Source organism: Magallana gigas, chromosome 8, assembly GCF_963853765.1.
Source record: "Magallana gigas chromosome 8, xbMagGiga1.1, whole genome shotgun sequence".
In the NCBI taxonomy this organism is placed as follows: domain Eukaryota; kingdom Metazoa; phylum Mollusca; class Bivalvia; order Ostreida; family Ostreidae; genus Magallana; species Magallana gigas.
In genome coordinates, this window is record NC_088860.1 from 22,923,235 (window position 1) to 22,936,891 (window position 13,657).

At 33.8% G+C, this 13,657-nt stretch overlaps 2 protein-coding genes across 2 annotated transcripts; both read right to left on the reverse strand.

Moving 5' to 3' along the window:
* Positions 1–2,509: 2,509 nt before the first annotated feature.
* On the reverse strand, positions 2,510–10,145 carry LOC105319929 (retinol dehydrogenase 11). Its single transcript, XM_011417661.4, has 6 exons — positions 9,907–10,145; positions 6,594–6,836; positions 6,076–6,165; positions 4,990–5,175; positions 4,314–4,417; positions 2,510–3,310 (listed from the first exon to the last, which is right to left on the reverse strand). The coding sequence occupies exons 1-6, from the start codon at positions 10,055–10,057 to the stop codon at positions 3,104–3,106; spliced, it is 981 nt and encodes a 326-aa protein (XP_011415963.3). The 5' UTR covers positions 10,058–10,145; the 3' UTR covers positions 2,510–3,103.
* A 1,528-nt stretch (positions 10,146–11,673) lies between these two features.
* Positions 11,674–13,087, reverse strand: LOC117690418 (5-hydroxytryptamine receptor 1B-like). The gene has a single exon (XM_066069642.1). It carries the CDS (start codon positions 12,921–12,923, stop codon positions 11,760–11,762), a length of 1,164 nt encoding a protein of 387 aa, XP_065925714.1. The 5' UTR covers positions 12,924–13,087; the 3' UTR covers positions 11,674–11,759.
* Positions 13,088–13,657: the final 570 nt, after the last annotated feature.

Consider the following 13,657-nt stretch of genomic DNA (forward strand, 5'->3'; position numbering starts at 1 on the left):
TTCCGCAAAGTATGCATAGTTGAAAGTTTTGTTATTATCCTAAACGTTCACTCTGTATATGCGTGTACTTGAAAATATAAATATCGATTTGAAATCTCATAATATACCAAATGTTGACATCGTTTCTAGTTTCAAACTACACTATACTATCCTAGCACCCTAACACCACAACTTGGATGTATTTGACAAGTATGTAATCTATTTAATTTCTCTTTATTTGTTCGATTTCACCCTAAATTGTTTACCGACATGAATTTCTTTAGAATACAGTAAAACTCGGATATAGCGAAGTCCTGGAGGACCTGTGGATTTATTTTACTAATTTATAAAAGTTATTCGGATAAACTTTATTTGGTGGTGGTGGGGGGGGGGGGGGGAGGGGGGATATGCGTCTAAATGTTTTTGAAAAAGAAATGAGCAAAGTCTATATGTCTTGTTAGTTGAAAGATAAAAGGCACTTAATCATTCAGGGCCCCATGCTTTCAGGAAAAGGGTTTACGATTCTTCAAAAACATTTTTATACTGTCCGTTACCTGGACTAAAGGTAAAAATGAGTAGCCTTAAAACAAAATTATATTTATCAATAAAGCAATCATATTTGGGAATTGACAATCCATGTTCATCCCCCCTACTGGCATACCCCATTTATTTAGGGATCTCGTATTTCTGTGCTAGATGCCTTTCAATTAAGGAAATCCGGATTAATAGATTTGTGTTTTCAATTGATTTAGAATGGGGCACTAAACTTTAAACCATAATCAAAGTACTGATAGTACTGAAAAGCGCTAACACAGCTTCTGTTTGTGTATAAAAAATATATGTATATAACATTTTAGCTTCTGTATACGCGATATATTTCCTCATCACTGCGTGGCAGCCCCTGCAATGACGTATGTAAGCCACGTACATTAAATTCACAATAGCCCATACTAGCCCGAGCAGTTATGCGCACAAACTCCTGAAACTGGTTCCCTAACCAGTTTAAATGATGTAAACTTCTGCTCATAGGGGGCGGTTATTCGTTGCACCGGAAGTAGAAGTCTAACGACAATAAAGCGCTGAGCTATGCTTAGCGCTTTAAAAAGGAGACAATACCTGAACTATACCAATTCTACATACACACTCTCTCTCCAAAAGACATTTCCATTAAGACTTTAGAAGAGTTCATTGAAGAGAAAGGTCCTCGCCTGTGTTGGACAGTCTTCACCCCTTCCCTTGAATTTTATTTTCATATGGTTTGAATTAGTTTGTGCGTATGTGGGATATTTCCACCCTTTTCGACAGCTTTTTGTCACAATTCAACTAATTTTCAAACTATCATATGATCCAAACATTTCAAGGATGTCTAAAGACCTGTTTTATGTTTTGAAAACATATTTTACTCTTTGATTTAAATAGAAAAAAAAAGGTTATCTAGCTAGCTACCCCCTCCCAATCTGCGATTCAAAAAGCGTATATGCATTTAACGAAACTATCATTTCGGGTAGGAAGGGAAATCTTTGAACAAATTGTAAACTCAAGTCATCACGTAGGAAGAAAATTGTAAAAATGTGGCTTTTTTGGCATATTTGGCCCCGCACATGAGTCCCGGGTGGGGTGGGGGTGTTAAGGTAATTAAGATTCCTCTTATCTTGTGTGAGATGCTATAAACTAAAATTGTTAAAAATTGGTCTTGTACTTTGTAGTTTTCAAAAAGTTTAAAATGTAAAATTGTAAACGTGTAACCAGACAGCTGTCTTGGTCGTATTGTGAACTGCATGTAGATGAAAAGGTGATGAACAATAAATTGCTGTATTAAATATTATCAATTTACTATTTGCAAAACATTTCACCAGTTTAAAAGTCAGGATTGGGAGGCTAAAATATGAAAGCGTCTCGATAACATTTTAAAGCTGCATATTACCGCTTTTAGCGTTGCTGGAAACGCGACCAAAACGATCTATACATGTATAAGTTATAGCAGAGACATACATGTATGTCTCCGGTTATAGAAGAAACTGTCTGCAAATTATACAGTTTAATCAATTCAGACGCATTTTAAAATATTCACTACATTTCCAATTATTTTTTACTAACGATCCAATCTGTAAATGACCCAGTTTGAATTGTTATGTAAATATTTACGATTATACCAGACGGTCTGAACCAATCTCTGTTAATAGATGCTTAATCAGATTAGATTTGATACCAAGGGTCAAATAAATCGCTGTTTAACACCAAATTGGACTTACTCATTTTATAGCTGCAGGTCTGTAGCTCCCGATCTGAAAAAATTCGGATGGACAACCTTGGTCGTCCACGACGCACGACGAAAACCAATATCAAAAGTCATTTAAATTAAACAAATTACCGGTGAAAATCTTCACTTTTTCTGGAAAAATATTGACACAAATTGAACCATTCTGTTCTGTGGAATCACTTGAATTAGCGGTGGCTTAATTTTCGTGGATTTGGTGGGTATTCCTCACCCAATAATTAATATCACAAACGAATTATGATGTACATGTACAGTATTTATTATATCAATAAAAAGTGAATTAACAAAACTATATCTTGTATTTTTTTGTATATTTTTTAAAAATATTGTTTGAACAAATAATTTTCCAAAATGCACCTAGTTGACACTGATCAGTATGTACCCATATACATTAGTCCTGAGATTTGGTAAATCATCTTGCAAAAAGCTTAAACTCAGCATATTCATATACATGTATACATGTTGTACATACTTGTACATATATACATTCATAAAGTACACCTGAGGCTTGACATGACACTTTACAGGTATAAAAAGGCACCTGTATAAAACTAAAAATACTGTTCTGTTATTCGATTTCTTTGAGAGACTAGGTTATCGTAAGGCATAAACACAAACAACATTAAAATGTTACACAACTACCGGAATGTTTACAAAAATTGTATAGGTTTGTTAACTAAAATACTGCTCTGTAGAATACATTGTTATTTCTTTTCAAAGAGGTTACCATATGGCACAAACACAACACACAAAAATGAATCACAACTCTCTGAAGTTAAATATTATTTTTGTTAAAATGTAAGTGTACATTTACATTTGTACACAATCATGTAAATCAAATGACAGTTAATTTGAAGAGGACAAATCAGTTGTAGCAATAATGGCTTCTGTGGCCTCCCACAGTTTCTTACACAGTCCCTGGTCGTATGCTGACCCACTGATCCACCAGGTGTGGTCGTATACCTGACTATCAGACAAGTATTCACCCTGAGCATTCCGCATTTCCTCTGAGACTGCTGCATACAGTGTTGTCTGGGCACCATCCCTGGGCGTCTGTCATAGCAAAGAGGAAATATATGTAATGATTGACATTTTTGCTTGTTATTACATATTTAAGGACAAATGACTGGACCACAGATTTTAAATCTTTGTGAGGGATACATTTAATAAAATGAGGCAATCAAGGGACTGACATATCATCTTTGGTTTGAAACTGCAGCATTCTTTATGGAAATTGCTTTATTTATAGTTATCTACTTCACAACATATAGTTTATATTTGTCTCATTCAACTTTTGCTGATACAAAGAGCTAATTAAAAACTGCATGAACTAAAATGGCCAATTCTGTTTCTGTTTAGTATCTTAAAACTGTTGTATTTTGTAAAATTTCAAACCGGACAAATTGTCAAAATTGTTTTCCTTTTACATACAACTAGATGAAAATAATAATTGGCATATAACTCTCCATGTACAAGGCCTACATTTGATATGGCATTTTGAATAGTATCATATTAAATCAAATTTTCCATGAAACATTACACAGCGGTTTGTCTTTCACAATAATCTTAATATTAGTCATCACTGTCCTAAAGCTATTTATCTATAATGTCACTAAAATGTGCTTATTCCTGCAATTTTACAAATAAATGAAAATATTGTAATTTTTCCATCATATTTTGCCTTTGGAAATATAACGCGCAGGTCAAGTACAACTTTCACACATGTTTTGTTCGTATAATTATACACATCATAGTTACAATGGTACTTGAGCAAGCCTGCGCTCAATATTTTCCAGTTGAAAAATTGTTGGAAAATACCCATTTTTTTGCTAGAAAATATGAATTTATCAAATTAAGACAATCTCAATAACGTCATTCTACATTATGACATCACTGTGGTGACAACCTTTAACTTACATACTTATTTTCAATATGATTTCAACTATCTTTAACCTTATTTTCAAAGCTCTCCATAGAACTATACTTTTTGGGGCGAGAAATGCATAATCCTTTGTTCAAAATTCTGTTCATTGCTTATCTTGTGTTGTATACTGACCTTAAAGAACATGGAGAGGAAAGGTGTGAACAGCTGGTTCCCCCAGAGACCTCGGAAAATCTCTGTCCCAGCAGCCCCAGGGTGCACACAACAGGTAGACACACCTACAACATTTATATGTGGGACAGCCTGAAATACACTCTGACACCACCTTCTCAAAAAGGTGAGCTTGAGAAAGCATCATATACCATTCACCATAACAGTAAAAGATAAAACAATGAACATGCTTAAAATGAATTCATGCTTACAGTGAAGTCAGATTAATTCCCCTTACAAGATTGTATTATAACAATTACTCATGTAAAAGATTACAAATAAAACAAATCACTTGTGTATGTTGCTTTGCTTTAACTGATTTTTACTGTGCACTGTTCAATAAATCATTGTTACACACCTGCAAATTAAGTTTTCCATAACTTCATCTATTGTTCAGTGTTCAACAATTAAATCATTGTTACACAAAATATTTGCCCTCTTTTTATTTTTGCCCCCTAAGCCCTTCAAATTGTTTTCAGCGGGCCAATTCCAAAATCTCTCTTTAAATACAACTGTGTCTAAGCGAATTCAAGATTGGAAGAAACTGTTTGCAAGTGAAGAGGGGCAATGATAACACATGTTGAAAATAACCATATATACAGTATCATACATGTATGTTTATCTTTATGCTACAGTTTACCGGTTCCTTCCAGCCTCCTAGCAAGTTCTTTGGTAAACAGAATATTCATCAGCTTTGTGTTGCAGTAGGATGAGAAGCCATCATAGTCCTTCTTGCCTTGCAGGTCACCTACGTCCACTTTCCCGAAAGTATTCATGATGGAGGTCAGATTTACAATTCTGCTTGGAGCAGACTTCTTTAGCAAATCTTCAAATTTGAAAAAAAAAAAATTCCCAGGAAATATGTATATGTTATCTTACAACAATATTCCACAATTCTTTAGGAGTAGTTGTTGGAAGAAAAGAAATGAATGCTTTATAATATTTGATGTTGTGCTCATGAAACATTTTTAGAGCTTTTGTCGACAGATCTATCGGCTGATGCACTAGAAGTGCCCATTATAACATGCAAGAGGGCTGGGTGGTTGGGACCATTTTCAGACAAATTGATCTCCTTGAAAAAAAAGCTCTATAATAAAGCTATATGAGCTGCAATTTTCACCTTGCGCTCATCGTCCATTCAGCGTTCACTTTTCGTTCAGTCAGATAATATCATATTTAGGCTGATAACAATACATACATGTAGTTTATTTGCAATTGTTTCCCGATTACAGACAAAACACAATGTAAGGATAACTCCCGAGGCACTCCAAATAAATCATTTATCTTGCGTTCACATAGCATTCACCATGCATTCACTTTGGACTCTGTGTTCGCTTACCATTCATCGTTCATAAGCGCTCACTAAATCCCGTTCAGCATGTGCTCACCGTTCACAAAGAGTGTGCTTACCATTCACTAACTTTTCATATGGTAAAGTACAATTTTTCAGGGACTGTAGGAAAAAAATCTAATTTAAAAGCTAAAATACATTGAATTTTTCTTTACAAAACATATCATATCTAAAATCATGAGATAGATCTAACGGGTAATTTGTTGACCACCCAGCCTCCTTAAATAATTGACTGAACTGCAATACAATCATTGTTTAACTTAGTGGATATGGTATCTTGCAATGATCGTTAAATATCCTCTTCAAAAAAGTTATAATTTGTTTTCAATAATTTAAAATTTTTAATCATTTTTCTCCCCATCATTTGATTCTTACCAAGAAGAAGATCGGTAAGAAGAAATGGTGCGACATGGTTTGTAGCATACGTAAATTCCAATCCCTCCTCTGTAATGGTTTTTGGCATGCCTATCAAAATATAAGGAGACAAAAATAATTAATAACTATCAGTCAGTCATTAATACAAATAATTTTATCAATCTCAACCTTCACCTCATTAGTGTAATGAACTCTGTTGGGTTATTGTTATAGTTTGAGCTACTGAGTATTAGTGTCTAAAATGAACTGCAAGTTGCATGATGACCCTAAAAATATTCAATTTAACGATATAACCCAGATTAAACTTTCTGATAAACAAAGTATTCAACATATTAAAACTGCAGGTGTATTTAAATGCATAGAATGGGAATCATACTGATAAATTATCTACAGCCCTAAAGGAGACAATAATCTCAGTGCACTAACTTCCCTTTAATTTTATGGAATGAAAATTACTTACTATGATAAGTTCACCAAAACTTGAAACATTTATTCAAAGAATAAAAAAACTAACTCACTTGAAACTGCTGCATTATTGATGAGAATATCTAATCTGGATTCTTGTTCATAAGTTTCTCGTGCAAACTGCCGTACAGATCGCATAGAACTAAGATCTAGGTGTCTGACGACCACATCACCTCCATCGGATAGTTCCTTCAGGATTTTTTTCTTTGCCTCTTCTGCCTTTTGTAAGTTTCTACAAGCTAAAATGACGCGAGCTCCTCGTTTGGCTAGATCTAGCGCTGTCCAATACCCAAGCCCTGTAAAATGTGATATTTACATTCATGGTTTCCTTAATTTCAAAGTGTTGTATATTTCATGATAGAACTATTTTAACAAGATCTTGGACTTTTGGTAGGACATAGTAGTAACTATCTATTTCTTGCTTCAAAACAAGTTAAAAATGATGCTAGTTTCAAGCAAAGTCTGCATCGATTGCAATTGCATAGTTTAAACTCACTCAAAAGCCAGATAAATCTAGTTGATTTCAATGAGCTATGGCTGAGTGGCCAGCAATGAAATAGACAGGCCTACGACACATTGCTGTTTGACACAACTGCCCAAAGTCCAAGATCTTGTTAAAATGGTTTTAAATTAAGTTAATTTTACTTAAAGAGGAATTTTATTGCTAATGTTTGGCTTTTCTCCACTTGTCTATGTGATTTTAACAGAGTAATATATTTATCTAATTAAAATTAGACTGACTTGTAAAACTGCTCCTTTGCGATAGCTATAAAATTTCTAACATTCCACACAGGGTCATCTCATAGTGACCTTTCAAATAGCCAATGAAATCACTGCTGTCAAAATCTTGGCTGGTAGTTCAGTTATATACATGTATTTTTGATCACCAATGAACCTTATTCCCAGAGGTGCCTCATGTAGTACACAAAGTCATGACGAAGTGCATGTATCAATTCTACATTGGTGTTATTGTTGTTTGCATGATTCATGGAAGAATATCAGTTGGATGGATATTATATATTGTAAAGAACAAATTAGATGAACAAGCATTAAAGTGGTTAAAGATAAAGCTATTGAAGTTAATATTTTAAGACTTGTTTATTGAAGCTTGAATCCGATTGGCTTACATATCTATGTTTATTCATACTTAAAAGGTCGCTCTGAGATGACCTCATATGGGATGTCTTTACATCTTGCAAAGTGTATCGTAGAGGAGCGATTTTACAAGTCTAATTCAATAACAACACTACATTATATTTACTCCAGGTTTTCCTACTGTTTTTAAACTGTTGATATTGGAAAAATAATAAATTTTCTAAAAGTGCTACTAGTTTCAAAATATAAACAAAAGTAAAGAAAAAAACTGTTTTAGTTATCAGAAAGGTTAGGAATTGATTCTTATGACTTTATTACATAGATATTTTGCTCTTTTTTGTCTCTTAAAATGTCAACATGCAGCTCTTAATTTCCAACGTCTATGGACACCGGTACCTGATCTGGAAAAATGGTCTTGAATTGGGAAAATATTGATGATTTTTTGGGAATGGGTCCGGTAAACGGACCCAAAAATAAAATAGGCAAACCCCTGATTACAGTATTTAAACCAATCCTGATTTAATTCCTTAATCTATGTGCATACGTAGAGAAATTTTCTGAATGTTTTACTGACTTCATGCAATCAGAAAACACTAATGAACCTTGATCACCTGAAGATAACAACAATGGTAATTACACTCAATCTGAATCACCAAGTTGATGAAAATGAAAGATAACTGCTGGTTATTCTAAATTGTGAATCGACATCAGAGGGCTATAGATTACCTACAGCAATTAAATGTACTTCAGAGGAGGGGTGGTTACCATAGTGATATAAAAATATAGTTCTCTATCTTTGGTATATGTAAATACATTCCTCGATACTTACATATAAATTTTGTACCTGGGAGTATCTGCTGCTTGTGAAAAACATGACAATCAAGATATCAAATAAAAGTATCGCTATATTGATTTTATATTTAAAATAAAGTATCTGAGCATTGTTAAAATAAATGCCAAAAAAAATGTCTGCCTTTTTCTTACTTTTAATTCCTGCAGTTGGTATATTTTCTTCTCATTAGGCAACACAATTTTTTTTTTTTTTAAATTCTAAGTTAACAGCTGCCTATATAACAAAATGCAAAGACTTCTCACGGGTCTAAAGGGTCAGTGAGAGCAAAGCTCTCTCTATAGATAACATTCATTTATTAAAAAAACTTTTTTTAAGATAAAAAACAATACCAGTACTCTATAAATTTAAATGTACTTCAAGTTGGCAGTCACCTGTTGCCATTCTGAATCTTTCACTAATTCTATCTGCCTAAAGAGTAAAGACATTAATTTTACAAAATCTCAGATAATTTTAAACCCCAGGCCTGCATCTTAAATTCTGAATGTTGGAGAAAACATATCAGTTTAAAAAAAAAAAAAATTATTTTTCTGCAACAGGACATTTCTATCTACCATCAAATTATTATTATGTCTGAAGCCTTTTCACTTTTACAGAAATTGTCTAGAATAAGTGATGTCTCCATCTAATATGACCTCGTAATGTCTGAGCAAGGGACCTTTAAAATAATAAATAAATAGATACCCAGATCCAATTTGCATATTTCAAATGAATCAATACACTCTTGTAAGTTAATAGTAAAATATTGACTTCAACCTCCAAATAGTCACGAGTAAAACTTATAATTATCTAAAATTGTCAAGTTCTGCAATTATATACCTCATGATATCAACAATATCTGAACAGATACCAACCACCTGTTTGGATAATTGCTGTGCTGATGATGATATCACAAGAGCAATTTGATATTCTAATTATGATGTCTTTAAAAAAACCCACCAAGATATATCTGTTAGGCAATGCACACTAATGATATGCCTGCTCTGATGTGAATAAGCAAAATAAGCAAAGTTAACATTCAAAAGGGAGTTGACATCGAATTTGTTCAAAAATAAATTCTGACATATGGCATGCCTAAACAAAAAGTGTGTTTAATTACAACCATCCGAGGTTAATATTTGCTGAGAAACATGTCATAAAAATATGACACGGACAGACAGACAGCCATACAAGGGAAAAACTTCTGAAAAAATGCTTGATCACCAGTCTAAGCATGGTAAGAAGAGGAGCAGTTTTACCTGTACAAGTCTAATTTTAATTACATGTATATATTGCTTGATCATTGTAAATCGCAGTCTCAAAAAATATCAGCTGAAAATAGGATTTTGTGATTCAGCAGTTTTTGGTATTTCATTCGTTTTGATGAACAACGAAACAAACATGAATAAACTTACATAACAAACAAAGATGAATCAACATACCCGTATTGGCACCGGTAACAATAGCCGTTTTACCATGTAACTTAATTTCAGATACGAAAGGCTTCTTTATGGACACTTCGTATAGTTTTACCGCTGTGAGGACTATCCCAACAAATAAACAAAATCCACAGAATATGGAAATTAGATCCATTGCAATCTTTAAAGACTGTAACTTCAAAGAGGCTTTGATATTAGCTTTTTCCCTTACAGACCAGATCTAGTTTCACTTTTATAAGATCAAACCGGATATAGGTGGGAGAGAAATATGAGTAAAAGTCTACCTCGTTAGTGATTGTTCCGGAAAATTACCTGCTTCTTTGAAGTGGGCAATTATTTTTATCGATTCAAACTTTGCATTAGTAAAAACAATGACATTTCACCTTGAGCAATGTTTTGAAAGATAAAATCATGAAAACGGACTGCAGTTAATGTCCTAGCTTCCTCTTCGCTTAAATAGTTCCCGAGGCTCAGACAGACCAAGAATAGTCAAGAGCAGTATTTAAACAAGCGTACATGGCAGTGTGTCTAAAATTATGGTGACTAGGATAAACTATCCTTTTTAATTTAAAAAACATTAACTTAGATGTTAAGCATTAATTATATTTCTGATTAATTAGAAAAAATACAAATATTGTTAATTGTTTTCTCCTTGTAATCTTTAACCAACATGTTTCCATTCAAATCAGTTTTATCTCCAAAATAATGATCTCATATTTTCTTAAATCATAATTTATGGAAAACAACAATATTCACTTTCATTTCTTATGATAAAAAATATGTTTTAAAAGATTTTTACAGTATTATATAAGAGTCCTGTCATAAGCTAACACCCCCCCCCCCGCAATTTTCAAAAATATATCAGTGATCAATACACAATTTTTGTTACCCGTTTACAAGTAGATTTTGCATATAATAGATATCTGATTGTTTGTTAAAACGTTTACTCCTAATTAGCGATATAAAATTTTACAAGCTTCTCTTATCAAAATTTAAAAATTAATGTAAAATGCATTAATTAATCATTTAAGGTACGGAAAAAATCTCCAATATTAAATGACTATAATTATATTTATTGTTAATAATCTCCATACACGTTGATATAAGTACATGTACCTTAAATGAGTTTGAACAACTGACCAATGAGGAAAAATCATAACGTGCGACTTCGTTCAAAATTGTCTATTTTTCAGAGATTAACTTATTTCAACTTTATGTACAAATAAACTATATTTAAGCTAGATTCTTACATCAATGAAGATATTTGTTTTCATTTAATATAAATTTTGTGTAAGTTGAGTATATATGTTTCTAAAAGACTGAATATTCACAAAGTTGTAGTAAGTCTCTTTGTTAGATTCTAATAATGTCTTTTATGACATATTCTATATCTTATATATAAAAAATAAGGAAAACAATTACCTACTGGTTATTTTCTTCGAGACTCTCTCTCTCTCTCTCTCTCTCTCTCTCTCTCTCTCTCTCTCTCTCTCTCCTTGCTAAAGATAATGTAACTGTACAAGTGTAAGTGGCAGCGTAAAATTGTCTCTATTAGAACCATTTAAACAAGACCTTGAGCTCTCAGTAGGACGTAGCTATATATCTACATGTATTCCTTGTGTCAAAACAAGTTAAAATGACGCGGTTTCAAGCGAAAAATGCATCAATTGCGTAGTTAACTCAAAAGCTAGACAAATCTTATTATTATCAAAGAGCCGTGGCTGAGTGGCTGTAAGGAAATAGATAGGCCTACGTCACATTGCTGTTTGACACAACTACCCAAAATCCATGCTATTGTTAAAATGGTTCTATATACATAAAGAAAAGAATTTTTTTGGTATGAAACATTTACTGTATCAGTCAACATGCCACAAATATGAACAGAAACAACATGTGAGTTTCTTCTTAAGCGCTCGTAAATTGTGTCTCACTTCGTTCACTCTGAACGCATACACCAATGGGTTACAGGCGGAATTCAGACTTGAAATCACGCAGACAAAATAAATGGCATCTTGGCTACGCGCGTTTTTTGGAAACGTATGGCTCCAGCCCATCAGGAAGTTAACGGCACACAAGGGAGATAAACAGAAGAGCAAACATCCTGCCAGGATCAACAAAGTTACCACCGCCTTCCTATGGGCCACTAATTTGACTGTCCTCAACGAAAGTCGATTTAATTTGACTCTCTTGGGCTTATCTGGTTTATTTGGAGCGTGGTTGCCTTCCTGAACACCAGATCGAGGCCGAACAAAGATGACGCGAGGTTTGCTGAGTGTGAAAACATCCTTTTGACCATTCTTTGCTGGGTGTATCAGCGATTTTTGAAGATTAAGAATTCGATATAACATCCACCCACAGGAAGTTATGATGAAAAAGAGGCCAAGAAAGAGAAGAATAGCCCACGAACGAAATAATATATGAGCACCAAAATCCGAAAACAGTTCCGGAATGGAACATACAGTTATTGTATGATCCCTCCTTAAAGCGGTAAATGGTATAAACACAATTGCAAAAGAGCAGACCCACGTTGCTATGATGATTATCCAAAATCGAAACACTCTTTTAGTTCGTTCTGACGAATAATTTCTGGTTAATATCCACCAACGATCTGCACAAATGAAGCACAGGTGTAACAGAGAGGCCACAATGCAGCACAGGTAAATACCTAGGGCCACCCAACACCTGGCGTACTGCAGTGGGGGTTTAGGGTCGTTAATTCCGTCGGTGACACGTAGGGCGTAGAATAAGAACACGCTACTGACGCTGACCATACAGTCGGTGATGCTCAAACTCAGGATGTGGACGTTCCGGATCTTCCGCCCCATACACCGACCACTGATTAATATAATGATGACTGGAAGGTTCAGCAGGAAAACGACCAGTGTTGAAGTCACGTATAGAGAGATGGACAACAATCTGAGCACCGGCGCCATATTGGGAGTGATGCTGAAAGTAAAACATTCACGGGACTCTCGAACTCTGGGATGCTTTATTCTGGGAGATGATGGTTTCTGCTCCATAAGGTTGCGTGTTGGTTAATGGTGCGTTGATGTTTATCAGCCAATTAATGTCAATGTTTTCCGTTCTATTACGGAACAATTAAAGCGATGATTTTATGATTTTTATTGTTCCTTAGTCTTACATTGATTAACTCGCTCAATGTAATGGTCTACCTGTATATAAAATGCTGATGGCTCCGGATCAGTTGCCATTGGTGACCAAAGATAAGACTTGGACGTCTTAGGAAGAAAATTCTATTAAAGAACTTTGGTCTGTAGCACAAGATGTAAAATCTTTAACAGAATAAAGAAAATACAAAGTTAACCATATTAAGACATATTGATTTTTATTAACAAAATGCAAGGGCTTTGTGCTCTTGAATTAGATGAAATCATGCATTAAATTTTACTAGCTAGTATTTATAAACTACTAGTATTACAATATTATATTTCGTTTAGTTTGCATGCATATGACTCCAGTATTTCACATTTTACAACTGGCATTAAAATCATTCATTGTTTTGGTGGACTATTAGATATATATTGAATGATTTAAATTTAACACCTTTTTATTATCATTTGCAATGGAAGGCTGCAAATTTTAGTTGAAATCGTGAGCATGTCTTTTTGATTTACAGGAATTTAGATGTACATGCAAGTAGGGGGTTTTCTTTCTTTCCTAAAAGTTATACAGAATCGTAAATATGAAAAAAAAATTATGGAAATTTTTGTACATTTCATCTACAATGTGGTTC